We start from the raw sequence: 19,916 nt of genomic DNA, 5'->3' as shown, positions 1-19,916 counted from the left end.
CAATTTGCCAGTCAAACATGCTAACACAACTTCGCTAATCGCCATTTGTCAAAAAAGACTATACCTAGTCTACACAGCTGTGTAGACCAATAATGATTGGTGGGCGGACATTTTGTATCAGTTAATAATTTATGTACATTTAAATAAATTGAATACACATAACATGTTAACAACATACACATAATAATATTTTAACAACATACTATATGTTTGTAGTTAACATATTATGTGTCTGTAGTTAATATGTTATGTGTCTCTAATTTATTTTACGCACAAATTATTAATTGCAGTACAAAATATGTTAAGATTTTTAATTTAAGATAAGATAGACCTTAATCAATGGTATAACAATTGGGCAATTGTTATGCTATGGAAGTGTGTTCACAAAGGATTATGAACACGGTTCTGAACGACGGCGTATTGATTTAATGGAGTAACGGTGCCGTAATTGGCACCGTTAACCTCCACCAATCACAATTTTTTTTTTTTATTTTCGCGCTTATATACACACGAAGCGTCTTGCACAAGCTTCTTCATCTTCCATTCTCTCTGTTCTCATCCATTTTCACCATAATCTCCAGTTTTCATCAACGCTCTCTCCATTATCCATTCTCGCTGTTCTCGTGATCGATTTTCACCATTCTCTTACTTCATCAACAGAGATTCCATCACCATTCTCACTGTTCTCGTAGTTCATTTTCACCATTCTCTCACTTCTCTCCGGTCGTCAAAACTACTTGACTTCATCACTATACAGGTATCTGTATACATTTTATGATTTTGAAATAGGGTTTTGAAATCGTAATATACTGTACATATAGTTCAAAATGTTATGAATGTAGAGTTTAAAAATTATAAATATACATTCGAAAAATGTGTGAATGTTCATAAATTTCGTGAAATATGGAGTTATGATATTATGGATGTGTGGTTATAACATTATGAATATACAGTATGAACATTATGGATGTAGAACTCTGAAATTTGAACAATGTGAATACAGAGTACTAGGATTATGAATGTGTGGTTATATGATTATGGACATATAGTATAAACATTATGAATATGGAACTATGTAATTTGAACAATGTGTATACACAGTTATAATATTATGGATATAGATTTATATCATTATGAATATGTAGCACAAACAATATGAAAATGTAGATTTATATGGAGTTATGATATTATGGATGTGTGGTTATAACATTATGAATATACAGTATGAACATTATGAATGTATAACTCTGAAATTTGAACAATGTGAATACAGAGTACTAGGATTATGAATGTGTGGTTATATGATTATGGACATATAGTATAAACATTATGAATATGGAACTATGTAATTTGAACAATGTGTATACACAGTTATAATATTATGGATATAGATTTATATCATTATGAATATGTAGCACAAACAATATGAAAATGTAGATTTATATGGAGTTATGATATTATGGATGTGTGGTTATAACATTATGAATATACAGTATGAACATTATGAATGTATAACTCTGAAATTTGAACAATGTGAATACAGAGTACTAGGATTATGAATGTGTGGTTATATGATTATGGACATATAGTATAAACATTATGAATATGGAACTATGTAATTTGAACAATGTGTATACACAGTTATAATATTATGGATATAGATTTATATCATTATGAATATGTAGCACAAACAATATGAAAATGTAGATTTATATGGCATTCCCCATCTCCCCTTACTTAAAGATTATATTTCCATCAAAATCATTTTAATTCCCTTCTTTATTGTAATTTGTTATATATAAAGACATCATTTTAACATTTTTTATGTCAACAATGGACACGAAGATCCTACTCTAAAGAACGTACAAATGGAAGCTCAACAGAAAAGGACAAGAGGGAGAGTAACAAAGTTGGTGTTAGGTTCACAAGGTGCTGAGCCCTCAGAACCACATCCTGCACAACAAAGCACTGCAGTGCAGGTTGAACAACAAAAGAAGCGAAAAAGAACCACACGAGCCATTTTAAATTCACAATCTGCTGAAATATCACAACCACAATGTGAGCAGCAAATCACCGAGGATATTGCCAGAGAACATAGAACCAAAAATAAGAATGATATGAAAGGAAAACAGATAGCCCAACAAGTAGAACAAATACAACAAGACGAAGAAGAAGAGAGTGATGATGAAGATTCTTCATATTTTAACACACGGATGGGCCCAAAAATAATGTTTCAACTTGTACAAGGGCTAACACCAGACCAGAAACAATCTGTCATAGATATTGGCTTTGAATCCCTCTTGCAACTCCAGTTGTGCACAAATGAGTCGCAGTTGGTGCAGTATTTGATCAATAACTTTGATGTTTGCAAGTCTGAATTCATATTGGAGGATGGTAGGCTCCATGTTCAAGAGGATGACATAGAGTACACATTAGGCATCCCACGGGGTCAAAAGGAGGTTGAAGTGGCCCCAAAAAATGAAAACAATTCAACACCTGAGTACAAAGCTGTCTTACGTGCTTGGAGGAATAGGTGGGGGATTAGGACTGGTTCACCAATAACAACTAAAATGGGAGCTGTGATTGTGAGTCGGGGAGATTACGGTGATGAGTTTAAAAGAGATTTTATGGTATTGACGGTTTCATGCATGATGCGGGGATACCAGTCACGGAACTGCAACTTCAGAGTCATCAACTCCTTGATCAACATTGGGGATATCAAAAACTACAACTGGTGTAGCTACACATACAAGTCCCTTATTAGATCCATTGAGGAGAAGGTCAAAAAGCCTAAGCGTTTCTTTATTGGACCAATGGCATTCATTCTGGTAAATTATTGTCTTTATGAATTCATTGTGTTTAGTGATAATCTGACTTTGAATACAGTGTTATGATATTATGCATATATGATTATGAAATTGTGAATATGGATTTATTAATTTATGGTTAAAAGTGTTGTGAAGTTGTTAATATATAGAGTTGTGACAATAAATCTATGAGATTATGGATATACAGTTTATATATTATGAATGTTCAGATATGGATTTATGAATATAAAGTTATACAATTGTGAACATGGTTCTTTGAAAAATTATTAATTTGCAGTTATTATATTATGAATATGTAGTTATGAAATTATGAATGTACAGTTGTTATATTATGAATGTTCATTTATGGATATATGAATAAGTTATACAATTGTGAACATGGTTCTTTGAAATTATGAATTTGCAGTTATGATATTATGAATATGTAGTTATCAAATTATGAATATGTGCTCTGAGATTATGAACATATAGCTTTGACATTATTTATGAATTTACAGTTCTGTTATTTTTTTTTTACCGGTGTTTTTTTCAAAATTGTAGTTATTCTACTTCGACCGCGTTCAATTCAAAGGGATGAAGGTCGACAGGACATACCCCACACTTATTGTATGGACCTCTAAGCTTGTAAGGAAGAGAGTTTCTGCGGAGAGGAAGGCTGGTGGGTTTGGGAAGGGAAAAGTTATCCCAAGGATAGAGAAGCCTGCTGCTGCATCTGTTGTTGATCACACTGCTAACCCTGATGCTGATCATAGAGTTCCCCCAATCTCTGTGCCACTTTCAAGTGTTGATAGAGTTACCCAGGTGCTACAAAAGCTTGCAGCCAATGTCCTAGAATTTGGAGAGGCAATGGCTGCAATTGGGAAGCAAGGCGCACCTGTAGATGTTATGAGGACAGCCTTCTCTGGAATTTCTGGCATGCTTACTGTGGCTAGCACAATGGAAACCTCTTCACCACCAACCTCCTCACAGCTTGACGACATTTTCTTTGGCCAAGAGAGTTTCACAGCAGCAGTCGATGCTTTGGTGGACGCCTTCCATAAGACAAACAGGCAAATGGAGGTAGAAGCTCCCTCCTTTGATCTAGGGATATCTCTAACCCCAGTACCATTGCATAAACGACCAGCCAAACTGAGCACGTTGGAGGAAAAACAATTAGATGCCCTTGTTGGGAAAATTGGAGGTGGTGCTGCTGCTGTTTCAACCTCTGAAGACCAAGAAGTAACTCCTCTCGTTAGGGTGCCATTCAACCAACCTACTGATGCTACTACCCCTACTTCTGAGCTTGATGATGTTGACAGGTAAACTAATATAATTATGTATGTTTAAGATCAAGATTTTCAGCCTCAATTTTTATATACAATTATGAGTTTGCAGTATTTAGATTATGAATATGAATTTATGAAATTATGAATTTACATTTATCAAATTATAAAATATTGTGCTTTAAGATTATGAACATAGAGCTATGAGATTATAGATGTACAGTTCTCAAATTATGAATGTGAATATAGCTCTCTAAAATTCTGAATATAGAGCTATAAAATTATGAACATATAGCTCTAACATTATGAATTTGCATTTATGAAATTGTGATTATATTGATATGAAATTATTAATATATAATATATAATTAGTAAATTGTTAGTATTATATTTTGTTATTATTAATTGATTACCTGCATTATATGTAAACACAGTGCATTGCAAGACAGTGAAAATGATGTTGAAGATGTAACTGTCCGAAAGCGGCCAACAAGAAGATTCAAGAATATCCCGCTGAATCTAAGGTCACCTTTTTGGACTAAGAATGAACGGTTTGTCCACAATGCAACTGTTAGAGAGAAAATCATATCCAACTATGCATTCCTGGATGTTTCTTGTGATTATCCATCAGAGTATGTTTCAATCTAAATTAATTACTTGAATATTTAAAATGAATTAGCATGAATTTATTTGTTTATTTATTTATTTGTTTATTTTTTTGTGTTGTAGAGAGATACTTTTCAACTCTAATGACTTCTATTTGACAAGAGGTCACTTCCACACACTGAGCACTGGTGAGGTTGACAGCAACTTACTTGATGTATGGTCATTGCGTCTTACAATTCTTAACATACAACGAGCATTGGGGCAACCAAAGTGCATCTACTTCAGCATATCAGTACATGTAAGTGTGTTATGATTTGCAACAAACTATTTTTTAAATTTGAATTTATATTAAAAGTTCTGTGGTTATATAGTTATGAAATTGAGAATGTAAATCTCAATAATTCTGGATATATATTCTAAAAATTCTGAATACAGAGTTGTCAACTTTTGAATATTAATTTCTGAATTTGTGAATCTACATTATCGATAATCTAAGTGTTAATACATGATTTTCTCCATAGCTGCAAATTGACCCAGTTGATCAGTGGATGAAGGATCTTCCACTAGAGAAAAAGAAGAAAAATTTCAATGACAGGTTGCGTTTTGAAATAACAAGATTTGGCAATCTTGACATCAATGATGCAGATTTGGTAATTTTTATTACACAAACTAAATTTTTATTTATTACATCCAAAAAGACTAACAACGCTTTAATTATTCCTTATTTGAAATTTAGATATTTTTTCCTGCGCTTCGACATGGTCACTATTTTGTTGTCTGCATCAACACCATTTCAAAGACAGTCCAAATTATAGACAACAAATCCCTACCCCCTGATGTCTTGGAAGTGGACAAATATCAAGATTGCCCACATTTGCTGGTAACTAGATCAAAAACTTGAGTCTCTTATCATTTCTTACTTATATATTTATTATAAAAAATTATGAACACTGACATTTTTTTTCTCCAGATGACTGCATTCAAGGAATACCTTGCAGCAGAAACTTCACCCCTGCTATGGAAATTAGATGACATTCCTGTAGAGTTTGTCAATATGCACTGGAAAGAGCTGGATAATGCAACTGACTGCGGTGTATATGTCATGCGACATCTGGAAACGTATAAAGGAATTCCAAAAAAATGGACACCTGGATTTAGGCGCAATACTCGTGTAAATGTAAGAGTATAAAATATATTAGTTATACATTACATATTCTTAATTGTTTTTTGACAATTCATTAAACTGATTATTTAATGTTTTTTTCTTTCCTTTTTTTTAAAGGCTGACTTCATTTGTGAACTCAGAGCTAAATACGCAGCTAACATTATCACATGGAGTGTGAACACCGTAAAACACAAGATTATGAAGGCAGCAAAGCAGGTGTCCAAAAAGAAGTGAATGTAGACTATTGTTGTGATCTAAAAAACTTTGTGAACATGAAAGCAATGGTTTTGTGAATGTTTAATTCTGAACTTATGACTGTGGGTATCTTTTTTTGAAAGGCATGAATGTAGACAGCTAATTCTGACAATATGGTGTTTTTTGAAAGGCATGAATGTAGACACCTAATTTTGACAATCTGGTGTTATGTAATGTGAGCATATATTTCTGCTCTTTTGAATGTATGTCTATTAATGTGATCTATAGTTGTGAAATTGTCAAAATGTACTTCTGTAGTTTTAATTGGAAATTATGAATATATAGTTGAGAGATTATGAACATGTAGTTATAAAATTATGAATTCACATTTATTAGATTATGAAAATGTAGTTATAAATTTATGAATATACTGCTCTAATATTCTGAACATAGACCTCTAATAAATTATGAATTTACACATATGAACTTATGAATATATAGTTGTGTGATTATGAATATGTATATATAAAATTATGAATTCACAGTTATAAGATTATTAACATGTTTTAAAAATTTATGAATTCACAGTTATGAGATTATGAACATGTATTTATAAATTTATGAATATACTGCACTGATATTCTGAACATAGACCTCTAATAAATTATGAATTTACATGTAAAATTATGAATATATAATTGTCAGATTATGAACATGTAGATATAAAATTATGAATTCAAAGTTATGAGATTATGAACATCTAGTTATAAAAATTATGAATATATAGTTGTGAGATTATGAACATGTAACTATAAAATTATGAATATACTTCTCTAAGATTCTAAACATAAACCTATATAATTATGAATTTACACATGTAATTATGAATTTATATTTATCAAATGAAATTATGAGTTTACAGTTATGAATTTATGAATATACAAGTCTACAATTCTGAACATAGAACACTTTGACATTATGAACGAATAGCTCTACAACTATGACCAACTAAATCACAGATACTATGAACATAGAGTGCAAAACTTGTGAACATAGAATTCAAATTAACCAGTTCTTTAACAAAAGGCAAAAGAATAGTTCACATTGTGTTCATCATATCTCTATATTGCATTTCTATTAACCAGTTCTAATAACACAATCTCAGTCTAGAACTACATTGTCGTCTAAACTCTTATTAAAATGAACAAACTGTGAACCCCCAGAACTTGGATGTACAAGGTATCCATCCCGAGCAATCTCTAATATATTTTCCAAAACCAAAGACTGTACACTGCTCTTTGTAATTGAAGCAACCTTATTTGCAGCACTCTTTCTCCCCCTTGCTATACTGTATTTCTTCTCGATAACACTACTCCTCCTTCTATTACGCTCACCTTTCAACCTCTTGGTTAAAGGATTTTGTACAACACCACTTGATGATGAAACCCCGCACTCTTCAATGTTTACTTCCCCAATCTCAGCTTCCACCTTTTTCTTTGCATTCTCGACAGCCTCATCACAAAACTGTCTAGCAACAATGTTGTCTTGACTAGAAACAATCAACCTTTGGAATTTTCTACTAATCTCAACAATCCAATTGAAGAGGGGACACCGACGTTATAGAACAAAGAAGCAATGTCCACATTTCTACCATCAACAACCTTTTTAGTCCATCTTTTCAGAATGTATTTATCTGGAATACTAGAAACACAATTCACATGAAGTATACGTAAACAATGGCAGCAAAGTATTCCCAATTCAGAAAACAACTTGCAACTACAAGAAATTTCCACATTAATTGGCTTAAAACTTACTTCATGCCTTATAATATCTATATCTGGTCGCCACACATGATACTTGTACTCAAAACCATCATTCAAAACAATTTCTTGATGACAAGAACTACCTTTCATAAATTGTTCCTCAAACAAATAGTAGATCTCAATAGTATATACCTCTCTAGCATGTGAAAGAAGTTTCACATGGTCCATCATCATAGCAGGTAGTCCTTGTGCACACCTAAAATCTTCACCATTCTCTTTACCTCTCCATTCAGAAATAACGCCAACAAAAGATGAGTAGAAATCACAAAGACCGGCAGTCTTAGATAACCTTCTAGAAATAGAATGATTCGTAGTTTCACTCCTTTGGGAAGATAGAATACCCCCAGAAAAATAATCCTTGTTAAATGCTGGACACCACTTCTCCCTACAATCATAAAGCTTTTCTAACCAAGTATTCTTATGACACTTATACTCAGTCATCATCCTGAAAATATACAAGACACATTCACTAAGTTTATATGAAAAAAGGCAATGAGATCAACAAATCTTTAACACATGTTCACAAACCTAACACTGTTGATCCATAATTTATGTACTGTAAATTCATAATCTCTATACTCTAGATTCATAATTTTTAAACAAAAAGATTCATAATTCCTAAACAGCAACACATAATTCCTATACTGTAAATAGACAAGATGAGTAAATATAATCCAGAAAAAAAAAAACAAACAGATACAAAAATCATACCCCAATCACAATTTCGTAAACCTAAATACTATATGTTCAAAACTTCCATACTAGTAATATTCAACTCCAATGCTTAAAAACCAGTAAAAAAACAGTGAATAGTAACATACCTTGTCCAATAAAATTCAAATTCAGCTTCAGTGTCTGTGTATTTTAACACACAGTTAAACAAATCCAAAAAATCTTTATTATTCCTTAATGTCTGATATGCTTCTTTGAATTCTCACCGATATGCCATATGCAAAGACGATGACGTGATGTTGGAAACACTTGAGAAATAACCGCAGCCATAGCTGCACATTGATCTGTCATGATAGACTGTGGACACTTGCCATCCATAGATCTTAAAAATGCTTTAAACAACCACAAAAAGGATTCTATCCTCTCATTCATCAAAAAACCACATCCAAACATTACATTCATGCAATGATGATTCATCCCTACAAAAGGTCCACAAATCATATCATATTTATTTGTGCGGTATGTTGTGTCATGCACTAACAAATCCCCAAACAACTCATAATCTTGTCTCATTCGACCATCCCTCCAAAAAAAACTACACAATCTTGAATCTGAATCAACTTCAAAGTCAAAAAAAAATTCAGTCTCATTCAACTGCCTCCTCCTAAATATTTCAATTAAGGAATTAGAATCATTTCCATCCAAACACTTCAAACTATCATAAGCCAGTGAATTGTAAGCATCTCGATTAGTGAACCCAACAAATGGAGACCCCCCCAGATTGATGTTTCAACAACCTCATACCATCCGCCACTGCAACCCCACTCTTTTTCAGATCTTTTAAGTAGGAAATCTGATTATTCCCCACTCTTCTATGTGAACGAAGTAGATGACTCTTGTCTAAAGCACATAACTCATGATTGTGATCTTTCACGTGTTTTGTAACTGTCCACCTCCCATCCCCACCCATATCAAACTGAACAAATGCACCACAACCCGTCCTTATATCAATTTTTGAATACAAATTGACACCACTATCTGCCTTTGCCTTAAAACCAGCCTTATGACAGAAAAACCTCTTCATTTGAATTGTCTTAGTAGAGGCCTTGTAACGTTGTTGACCCTTCCTCACACTAAAACCAACTCTATAGGCATACTCGTTGTATAGCTCAAAAGCTTCATCACCATTACTAACTACAGCACCAACCAAGTCTTCAACAGCTGCAATTATAAAATATAACCTCAACTATAACAACTACTAATGTTTGATGGAAATATAATTCCTAAGTAGAGGGGGAATGAGGAATGTCGAATAAATCCAGCCATGCTCTACAAAAAGAATAAAATTTTCATCCAAACATATAACACATAACATGAATGTACAATACGATGAATATATATGTCAAATATTATGAATCACAATTCAATGGTTTCAAACCACACATCACACAGTAAAAAACTATGAAAAAACCTGGAATCGAAGAAGATCCATCAATGTTAACATCTGATTGATCACCAATTAATGAATCACCCACCAAATCTTCATTCACTGAAACATAGAAAATAGAGGAGCATAGCAGTAAAAATTATGAACATGTAACTTGCAATTTATGAATATGGATTTTACAAGCAGATACAGATTACCAAATAACATTGAGGATATACAATTCAAAAATTCTGAATGTAGAACTCAAAAATTATGGATTTACATATTCAAAATTTATGAATGTATAACTCTCAGGATTGTATGCAAAGTAGAAACCACACATTCTGCAATAATCACAAATAAAAACAACCAAAAATCACATACATTGCAAATTCTCCCCAATAACAGACACAACTATAAATTTGAAAATAAATCTTAAACTCATAAATCTCAAATAGCAGAAAAATCACATAAATGAACTACAAAAAACGCAAAAATCGAATGGAAACAAACCTGGAATCGTAGACAAACCCTCTCCGATTAGATCTCCCCGATCTGTTGCCTCCTCCATCGACGAACTCAATAACGCAAAACAGAACACCAACGCACAACAAAAAGCGAAAGGAAAGAAGGAAATAAAATTGCGAAACTTGCGAATGGAAACTACCAAATCACGACTGCAACTACCAAAATCTCAAAAGAATTGGCTGCCAAATCAAAAATAACGCCGTTAACGGCCAAAATTTCAATTTTTTTTTTTTTTTTTTAATTAGGACGGCGTCGTTTTCCCTGAAAACGACGCCGTTTTTGAAACGTGCGCACATTGCAATGTGCGCACGTTGTGCATAGGATAATTTGCCACAATTGGGTTTGTAGAGTGCCATTCGGCCCAAATTTTGTTACCCTTAACAGGCCGCACCAGTTGTGCGAGAAATATTCAGCCCAGCCCATGTTACATTAAGCTAACCAAATAACCACTTACATAAACCCTAGTTTCGTTCCGCGTTCTGCTAGAGCAGAGCTAAGCTAGTCATCGCCGGATAGGAAGGGAGTGAAGAGAAGACGCAGCAAAAATGGTGTCGGGATCTGGAATCTGCGCTCGTAGAGTGGTGGTGGACGCGAGGCATCATATGTTGGGACGGCTGGCCTCCATCTTGGCCAAGGAGCTGCTCAATGGTCAGCGAGTGGTTGTTGTCCGCTGCGAGGAAATCTGCCTCTCCGGCGGCCTTGTCCGTCAGAAAATGAAGTATCACCGCTTCCTCCGCAAGCGCATGAACACCAAGCCCTCCCACGGCCCCATCCACTTCCGCGCACCGTCTAAGATCCTCTGGCGCACCATCCGAGGGTAAGTCTTTGCTCTCCAACTCCTCCATCAGTGTGAAATGCATTTTTGCTATCTATCTACGAAACATCGTCGGAGAATATATATATATATATATATATATATATATTTTGCGAATTAAGCGTTTTATGATTTTGTGGAACTGGAATATGTAGAATGATTCCGCATAAGACGAAGAGAGGAGCTGCGGCGCTGGCTCGATTGAAGGTGTACGAGGGTGTTCCTCCGCCGTATGATAAGGTGAAGCGGATGGTTATTCCTGATGCCCTCAAGTAAGTTTACTGCTACATCCTCTTTCTCATTCATAAAAATCCTTAAGCCTCTCTACCTTTTGATATTTTTGGTTAGTTTATTACATGATTTGAAATTATGAATTGTACGTAGGGTATTGAGGCTCCAGGCTGGGCACAAGTACTGCCTGCTGGGTAAGCTTTCATCTGAGGTTGGCTGGAACCACTATGATACCATCAAGGTAACTTATTGAAGCATCTTCTTTATATCGTTAATGATTGATATTGAAATAATGCATTGTGTTTTGTGTTACAGAGATTATTTTTCCATGACTTCTGATATTGAAATAATGCATTGTGTGTGTTATATAAATTGTTTCCAGGACTTTTGTTCAAATCTAGTAACTTTTATAGTGTAATCTATGATACACAATTAGGACTTTAGGAGTAGGAATGGCAATGCAGGTAGGGAGTTACTGTCCCAGCCTCCCTTTCCTAGCCTTGTACTGGAGTAAAATTGAATTTTCAAAATTATTACTTACAAAATAAACCTAAGCCAAGAAATTTGAATTACAATCTTATGTGATTGACCAATTTGAATTTTCAAAACTTTTCACTGAATGTTGAACTTACAATTGCTGGTATTGTGATGTGGGCATATGGTACTTACAAGACATTTTGACTTACAATCTTATGGGATTGATCCATTGAGATTTTAGAGTTCTAAATCACAACTTTTCTCTGAATGTTGTACTTTCAAGTGCTAGTATTTTGATGTGGTTGTATGGTGTGTGTTAATTGTGCTGTATATAAGCACAAATATTAGGGGGATTAGTAAATGTAATATTCCTACTAATATGCAAAACGTTTTGAATTGTCTGCTGCAACCTGTTTGACCTTCATTTGTGTTCTGGTCTTTTATGTACTTTGAGTGTTTGTGCTGTTGTAACTTTTGTCAATTCTTCAGAAATATTTTTTAATGTCAATTTGAACTGCTTGGGTTTTTGTACGCTCTAGACTATTTACAATTAGTGATGAACACAGTTTGCTTAACTATTATCCTCTTTGGATAACAGGTTCTAGAGAATAAGAGGAAGGAGAGGGCCCAAGCTGCATACGAGAGGAGGAAGCAGTTGACAAAGCTTAGGGTCAAAGCTGAGAAGGCTGCAGAGGAGAGACTGGGTACCCAACTTGACATCTTATCCTCAGTGAAGTACTAAATTGAGTTAGTAGATCCTAAATCTTAAATATAGTATTAAGTAGCCTTGGAATTTCAGAGACAATGGTATTGAGTGGAACATTTTCTTGTGGCTGTGGTACAATTTTTGTGTTACATGTGACAAATTATTTGCTTGAAGCTGTTATTTTCTTCATTTTGTTCTCAAGGCTTGTGTGATTAGACTCAGTTTTTGCTGGCATCTCTTGTAATTTTCGTGTCGTATTAATCACTGTGGGCATGATGTTTGCATTGTGTTTTTGAGTATTCCCTATCAAATGAATCCCATTTTCCACATCCTTGCATTGGCCTTTTCTTGTTGCTTAAGGTCAACTTATATACTCCATACAAAATTTCTGCACTACCAGAAATTGATTTCTTCCAAGCACACTATACTGTCTTTTCTTGAGTCAGCACGATTTGCATAATCGAAGTCAATCTTTAGACCAAGAGAATTTTATGAAAACAAGGTTGCCTGTTTTTCCAAAGCCTCCCCATTCCTTGTTTCCTCAGCCCAAGATTTCTGAAGAGATTATAAGAAGAGGATTACAGCTCTAGCCATGTCCCCTTCCCCTTGGCCAATCTATACTCATTCATTGGCAACAAGGAAGAAGAGGCAAAAATGGGGACCTCAACAAAGGAGAAAGGCTTGCTAAAACTAGTGCATCCAGGCAGGCATGTAGAGGTTTACAGAGAGCCTGTAGCAGCTGCAGAGGTGATGAAGAAATACCCCAGGCACTGCATCACCCGGCCCGACGTGTTCAAGTTTCCCTGGGTTGTTGTCAAGCCTGAAGCTGTATTGCTACCAGGTAAAGTCTTCTACGTCGTTCCTTGTCGCACAGTTTACCAGCTGTTGAAAGATAGAAGGCAGAAGAATCAGCACACGCCAAGGCGCGAACCCTCTGAAAACAGTGCTCAAGAACAGCCAGTCTTAAGTTCTGACAATTATTTCCCATCTTATAAGCTCATCAATGGTGAAAGCCACCATCACTTTGATCCTAGTTTACCACACAGGAAAAACCAACCTGTGAACAACCAAGAAAACAGCCAGTCCAGCAGCCTTAGTTTACTTTCCAAGAAAGAACATCCACTGAAGCATCACGAGAACCACCATTCCAGCAGTCAGGGCTCACCTCATTTGAGAATCAGCTCTCTGAAGATTGGCCAAAGCCATTCTCTTGCGTGTCAAGAAACGCCTATCAGGTCATCAGCCGGGAGGACTCCCAAGCACATAAATGGAAGAATGCAGAACTCGCCCTGGTACAGACCAAGAAACGAGGAAGAGCTTTCTCAGAGCCCCGACAGGCCAGTCTATTATGCTCCAAGTACTGAACTCTCTTCTTCTAGCAAGAAGAAGATGAACAGATATCAAAATGCATTGCTGGATGACAGATCTTCAGATAGAAGCTACTCATATTCAGGAAGACGACAGTACACTGATGCTAAGAACATTTCAAGACCGAGGATTAGCAGCAGAGTTCATGAAGCTGATGATCATCGCACAAGAGGCTCCACATCCACACAAGTTCAACTAAAATCTTGTTTGAGGAAGCCCGGGAGTGCTCAAAGAAAGCGGAATCTAAGGGTGACTTTCGCATCATCTGTTTTTATCCCAAGCCGGGAAAGAGACTCACCAACCCCGCAACACAACTTCGCTGAGTTTTGAAGTTGCAACCTTGCTGGCAAGGGATTTTTTCCCTCTCTTTTAATGTCTATCATCTTTTGATTCCCCCCTTTTTTCATTTTCAGGGTTAAGTTAAGTTGTACTCATGAATTGTCCAGTGAATTATATTACCAATTTGAAACAGAAAAGGACATGTATACAGCTCGAGTTCTGGAGAACAAAAGCAAATACAGCATGGAGTTTTCTCCTTAGTTCTGAATGCAAATTGCAGAATCATCAACTTTGTAGAATCTTTACTTAAAACTAGTATAATTTGGCCTCTTACATTTGTATCCTTGTGTTCGACTTTTGTAAGAAAAATCATATTCATCAAAATTTAGAAACTCTCAAGTACAGTAAAAGGGAATAGGGATTGAAGAACCTCAGTTTCTAATACACATCCCTTCAAACCATATACAATATATAGGAAAGCTAACAAGGGAAAGGGCGGGGGAAGATGGAACAAAGACTACACAATTTACAGGCGATAACTATGGTTTATCAGCATAAAAAGTTACGTATTTTTTTATTTTTTTTTTTTGTTTGCAGTAATTTGATGTACCTGAAGCAATAATAATATTCATGTTGTTTCTGTTAGCTTTGAATCAGTTCTCTGTGACTGCTTTGAGGGAGAGGTCGACTCCCTGGAAGAACTATGTCCAAAAAGGTTGAGTTTGATAATCTTTTTTGAAAAGGAACTCATAAATCGCCTAGAGTTGGACTTTTCCATACTCCTCTTCATACAGACATGCTCCTTCTCCAAATCGTTTAGTCTCATTCTCATCCGCGCTAGTTCAAGCTTGAGCTCCCTGTTCTCTCGCCTCAGGGACGCATAGTTGTCCTTGGGAGACATTGCAGCGCTAAGAGCGCCACTGTTGATCCTCCACGACTGGTGCAATGGCTTTGGATCTTCATCGGGGTAAGAGCAGAATAAGGCGTTTCGCAACCTCAACTGCTCGAAGTAAAGCACTTGGACTATCGATTGAAGGGGAAGGCGCTCGTTCGTCGCAGCGTGTGCACCGGCTTCCTGTGATAGCTTCTGAAAATCGATCAGCCTGCAGAGCTTCCTCTTGTCGGGATCTGACAAACCTTGATGAGCCTGCAATGCACACATTCACGTTATGCAAAAGTTTACGTTTTTGGTTGAGACAGAACCACTGTTGCAAAACTCGGTCTAGGCACCCCTAAACCGTGGCGATTTTCCCCCTAGGCACCCGCCTAGCAACTAACTCGGCCGAGTTAACTCGTCCATTTCGATCGAGTTAGCCGAGTTAACCTGGTCGGCTCGGCCTTGCTAATTTTTTTTCATTATATATATATATATATATATATATATACACACACACACACCCATACAGGTGCACTGTTTTTTCTTTTCTAGTAAGCCGCATAGGCGCCCGCCTAAGCCGTCTAGGCACTAGGCGCTACTCTACCGCCCGACTAGCGCCTACTGCAACCATGGACAGAACACATTGAACTAATGATGTTTCAAGCAAGAGATAGTACTTACTTTGAGATAAACATCGATTGCTCGATAGAGTCCATCGTGGATAGTACGGGCATGTGTTGGTAATGTTTCTGCAATTGCTATGAACTTGTTAAGCTTTAAATTTGCATCGGGTGCGATTTCAGCCAGGTAATTGTCCACCAGTTTCGAGACTTTAAACAGTGCAGTTTGGGAGGGCGACGAAGGGCTATCGGACTCAAACCCCGAGCCCTCTTCCATATCGTCATCACTGTCGTCCTGCTGAGAAAAATTAACCAGTATTCTGTGAACCGTGTCAACATCAAACAACGTATCACCAGCATGTCGGAAGGAAGGGATTAAGAGATCATCGAGAGTGGCTATATCTAACTGGGATCCTATGCGTCGTTCGAGATCAAGCCTGCAAGCGATTGCACAATCGAGCATCACAGCACTTCTCAGCAGCCCGAAGAGAAAGCTGATGGGAATTGCGAATTTTTCAACAGGCATTAGGCTTACAATCGTCTCCACTACAAGCTTTTCTTGGTCACTCGAGCCAGCAACTATGTCACATTTGGACTGGCTGGATTGATTCCATAACAAACTCGATTTCTTGGCCAACTCTTTCTGTGCATAATTCACCAGCGATGCTCCGATACTTTCAGGCCTAACGCCACGACACTTCATTGCAGTTATCACTCTTTGATATAAGTCGACACGAAGCACTGATAGATCCTCTATCCACCAATCTCCCTCGCATTTTGCCTGGCGACTCATATGGAGTCTCCCCGAGCTACTGTACTCCAAGCGCGAGAAACTAGAAGCGATCTGCTCCACACAAGCTTTCGAGGCAATGGCATCAATACACCTCGTGACAATCTTAAGCTCATCTGCAAGAGGGAGGAGGTTTTCGCATTGCTGAAGAACCTCAACACACATTTCAAGGTTCTTGCAAACAATACTCTCGATATATTCTTCGGCCCGGGAGCCAAGGTTGTTCTTTGAATACTCATCGGTCATTTCAAGGTAATCCGAGATGCAACAAAGCTGGGCAACGTTTGCTGCCGTGATCTCAAAGTTGACACCATAGCAGAACTTCGCTGCCAGTTCAAATGATTCCGCTCCTCCTGGTAGGCTTACGAGCTCAATCCTTGAAATGTCAGAATCCCGGTGCTCTGCTACCAGTTTCCTTATCCGCCCGCTTCTTGACACCAGGGGAAACTGCATACAATACCAAGTAAACCGAAAACCTTAAAACCCTGTCTTTCTTTATAATGAAATTGAAACCCAGGAAACAATAACAGCTAAGATATAGATTCTTACCTTGTGAAGTGAAAATATACCACCATCAACTTCTATTATAATATCACTAGGAACATCCCGAAACACCCTACAGGAGATCAACAGTTAATTAGCAGGCCTAATTTTCAGCATACATTACAATTTTTACAGGCAGAAGAAGAGACAATCAAGCTTTCTTTTTTCGAGTAACAAGGAAAACCCGCAACCACTACCCGCCTTGTGAACCTAACCGGTCCAAATAATCAGTCTAGGTTACTCATAACTGACCGGTCCAAATAAAGAAGTTACCAAGTCAACAGTCTGACCAACTTGCTGGAATTGCCCCAAACAATAAAGTTTTCTAGTGAGACATTTGTGGGGTTGGAAGGTGGGTGGATAAGTTCAGTCTGAATGGATCTATCTACCCATAAAATTAGCAATTTGCAGGTGAAATTTTCAGCATAAACATAGAATTCCCATGCCAACATGCACTCTCAATTACCATCTAGCAGGTTTGATTCTTGAAAGAATTTCAGCTAGTAAATGCATCAAATACATGTAAGCATATATGAAAGACTGTAACTTCACCATAAGCTGCAACTGAGAAATGAAGCATGAAAGCATTTTGAGGAAAGCAAATTTGTTTCTGAAACAAAATGGGGAAGAAAGCGTGTTAAGAACACAAACCATTCGTTGCATCTCTGCTGGGAGGACTTGGTGAGGGCCATAGCACAGAGAATCCAGAGCAGGCAAAGCTGGGTTTTAGAGAAACAGGAGACAAGAAGGTGAAGGTGGTTGTTAAAGGGGAAGAGGGGAAGAGGGCCGGTGGCAGTATGAACAAGTGTTGCTGCTGTTGGGAGACTTCTCTGCCCATTTTTTTGTCACACACTATCAACTCAACATCATGGATTAGGCTTTGTGTGGGTCATCCCAATCAAAGGTTTTTTTTTTTTTTTTTTTTTTTTTTTTTTTAAACTATAAAAAGCTAATTCAGAATCGATTTGAATCGCATCCTTAAAATTTGACTCTTATTCAGAGAAAGTCAAATACAATGGTCTTGTTTGGTAAATTAGTTAGCCTATAGATCAATTTTGGCTTATTTGATCACTATTAGCTGTTTGATTTGGTTAAAAAATTAATATAAGTGTTTGGTTAATTAGTTTTTTGTAACTCCAAAATGCTAAAATTTAAAAAGTTGCTCAAAACAACTTTTACAATTAGCTTTTTGAGAAAAGAAATTATAACAAACAACTATCAGCTAACAGTTAATTTACCAAACACCTTTCTACAATTAGCTAATGTTATGAACTAGTTATACCCTCTAATTAACCTAATCAGTGAACAGCTAACAACCATTTACCAAACAAGGCCAATATAAGTTTAAAACATGATTTGGACTGCGGCTCAACAATTTGAAACTATTAGATTATTAACGTCGGACGGTTGCTTGGTAACCACAAGGTTCCAAGTTTGAATTCTTGTAAAAGATGTCTATTGATTTTTTTGGTTAGAGTTGAGCTATAAACAACATCAGTTAGTTTGACCAGTTCATTGACCTTCTTAGTTTGAACTGATCAACTATGTGCAATATATGTTAGTTTACTTCCTTGTGATCCTATAGTCACAGGGTGGTTGAAGGTTTCATCAGAGCGCACATTCGGCAGTAGCTACGGATTTTTTCGTAAATCAAAGTAAGGTTAAAAGTTCGACTTTTGTAAGAGTGCACCAATAAACTTCAGACTAGAGTTTCTCGAGAGTATGAATCAAATTCTACCAAAGACTTGAGTTGTAACCAAATTACTCTTGCAAACAAGTTCTACTCCCAATGAGAGAGATTTATTAATCTCCTTAGTTTGAGCAAATCAATTATAGACAATTTAGATTAATTTATCTTCTTGTAATTATTGGTTTGATTGGGTCAGAATACGAAATTTATCTAATATATATGTCCTCAGTAGTGAATAATGCCTGTGGATTTTCCTATCGTCTAAATTACTCTGACAATGGCGTAGATACCAAGAAGATGCGGTATGAAAAACAGGGTTGTGTGGATCATCCCAATTAAATTTAATTAATCATTAATTATTGTTGCTGAAGCATTACGTGAGAGATGATAATGATCAGATCTTGCTAAATTTGTGGAGAGATAAAGGGGGCGTAAAGAGAGGAGAAAGACAATAGATTATATCTTTTTTTTTTTTGGAAATCAATCGATTATATCTTTGTTTTCATTCACCAGTACAAAGTCAAGAAAACACTCTGCTAAAGATGAGAGTAAAGAAGAAAAAGGAAAGGGAAAAGATATCGTTTTTTCTGTTTTTTCACTCTCTTTGTCCCCTACTCCTCGTATTGTCATCATTTTGCTTTTTTCACATCCTTAAGACTTTTTGATTTTTTCTTCTTTTTAACTTGATTTTTAGGACCCTCTCCTTGATTAAAGTTTTTGTCACATGCAAAGATTGGTTTAGATCTCAAGTTGAATAGAGTGTTTTATATAATCATATGTGATATACTAAACTCAATAAAAAAAAATTAAAAATACTAATAAAAACTAAGAGTTTAGACTAATGTATATGGTACTGCTTAGAGTGATTTCATCTTGTTATTTTATAATAGAATTGACTAATTCATAACTCACAATTCACTAGTGAAGTTACGAGGAACAATTCTTTGTTATGGTTGAATTGTACGAAAATGGTTGGCGAAATGAGGAAATTGAGTACGGTTTGTTACTCATACGCT

General features: G+C 36.1%; 2 protein-coding genes and 1 long non-coding RNA gene across 4 annotated transcripts; 1 reads left to right on the top strand and 2 right to left on the bottom strand.

Moving 5' to 3' along the window:
• Nucleotides 1-7,624: 7,624 nt before the first annotated feature.
• LOC109162047 lies at nt 7,625-12,016 on the bottom strand. Its single transcript, XR_002051009.1, has 3 exons — nt 11,936-12,016; nt 9,446-9,451; nt 7,625-7,635 (listed from the first exon to the last, which is right to left on the bottom strand). It is a non-coding gene; the product is annotated as an uncharacterized LOC109162047 (long non-coding RNA).
• LOC109162040 (60S ribosomal protein L13a-2-like) lies at nt 10,971-12,954 on the top strand. Its single transcript, XM_019310688.1, has 4 exons — nt 10,971-11,322; nt 11,475-11,591; nt 11,704-11,791; nt 12,626-12,954. The coding sequence occupies exons 1-4, from the start codon at nt 11,051-11,053 to the stop codon at nt 12,767-12,769; spliced, it is 621 nt and encodes a 206-aa protein (XP_019166233.1). The 5' UTR covers nt 10,971-11,050; the 3' UTR covers nt 12,770-12,954.
• Nucleotides 12,955-14,740: 1,786 nt separating this feature from the next.
• LOC109162026 (BTB/POZ domain-containing protein At5g48800) lies at nt 14,741-18,061 on the bottom strand. 2 transcript variants are annotated; one of them, XM_019310670.1, is made up of 4 exons: nt 17,862-18,061; nt 17,217-17,283; nt 15,939-17,114; nt 14,741-15,527 (listed from the first exon to the last, which is right to left on the bottom strand). In XM_019310670.1, the coding sequence occupies exons 1-4, from the start codon at nt 17,900-17,902 to the stop codon at nt 15,009-15,011; spliced, it is 1,803 nt and encodes a 600-aa protein (XP_019166215.1). In that variant the 5' UTR covers nt 17,903-18,061; the 3' UTR covers nt 14,741-15,008. The 2 variants fall into 2 exon arrangements, with proteins under 2 accessions (XP_019166215.1, XP_019166223.1); XM_019310678.1 differs by lacking the exon at nt 17,217-17,283.
• Nucleotides 18,062-19,916: the final 1,855 nt, after the last annotated feature.

The sequence above is a fragment of the Ipomoea nil genome, unplaced genomic scaffold (genome assembly GCF_001879475.1).
Source record: "Ipomoea nil cultivar Tokyo-kokei standard unplaced genomic scaffold, Asagao_1.1 scaffold0302, whole genome shotgun sequence".
Classification (NCBI taxonomy): domain Eukaryota; kingdom Viridiplantae; phylum Streptophyta; class Magnoliopsida; order Solanales; family Convolvulaceae; genus Ipomoea; species Ipomoea nil.
The sequence above is the reverse complement of the archived record's forward strand: the minus strand, read 5'-3'. Positions and strand labels throughout refer to the sequence as shown.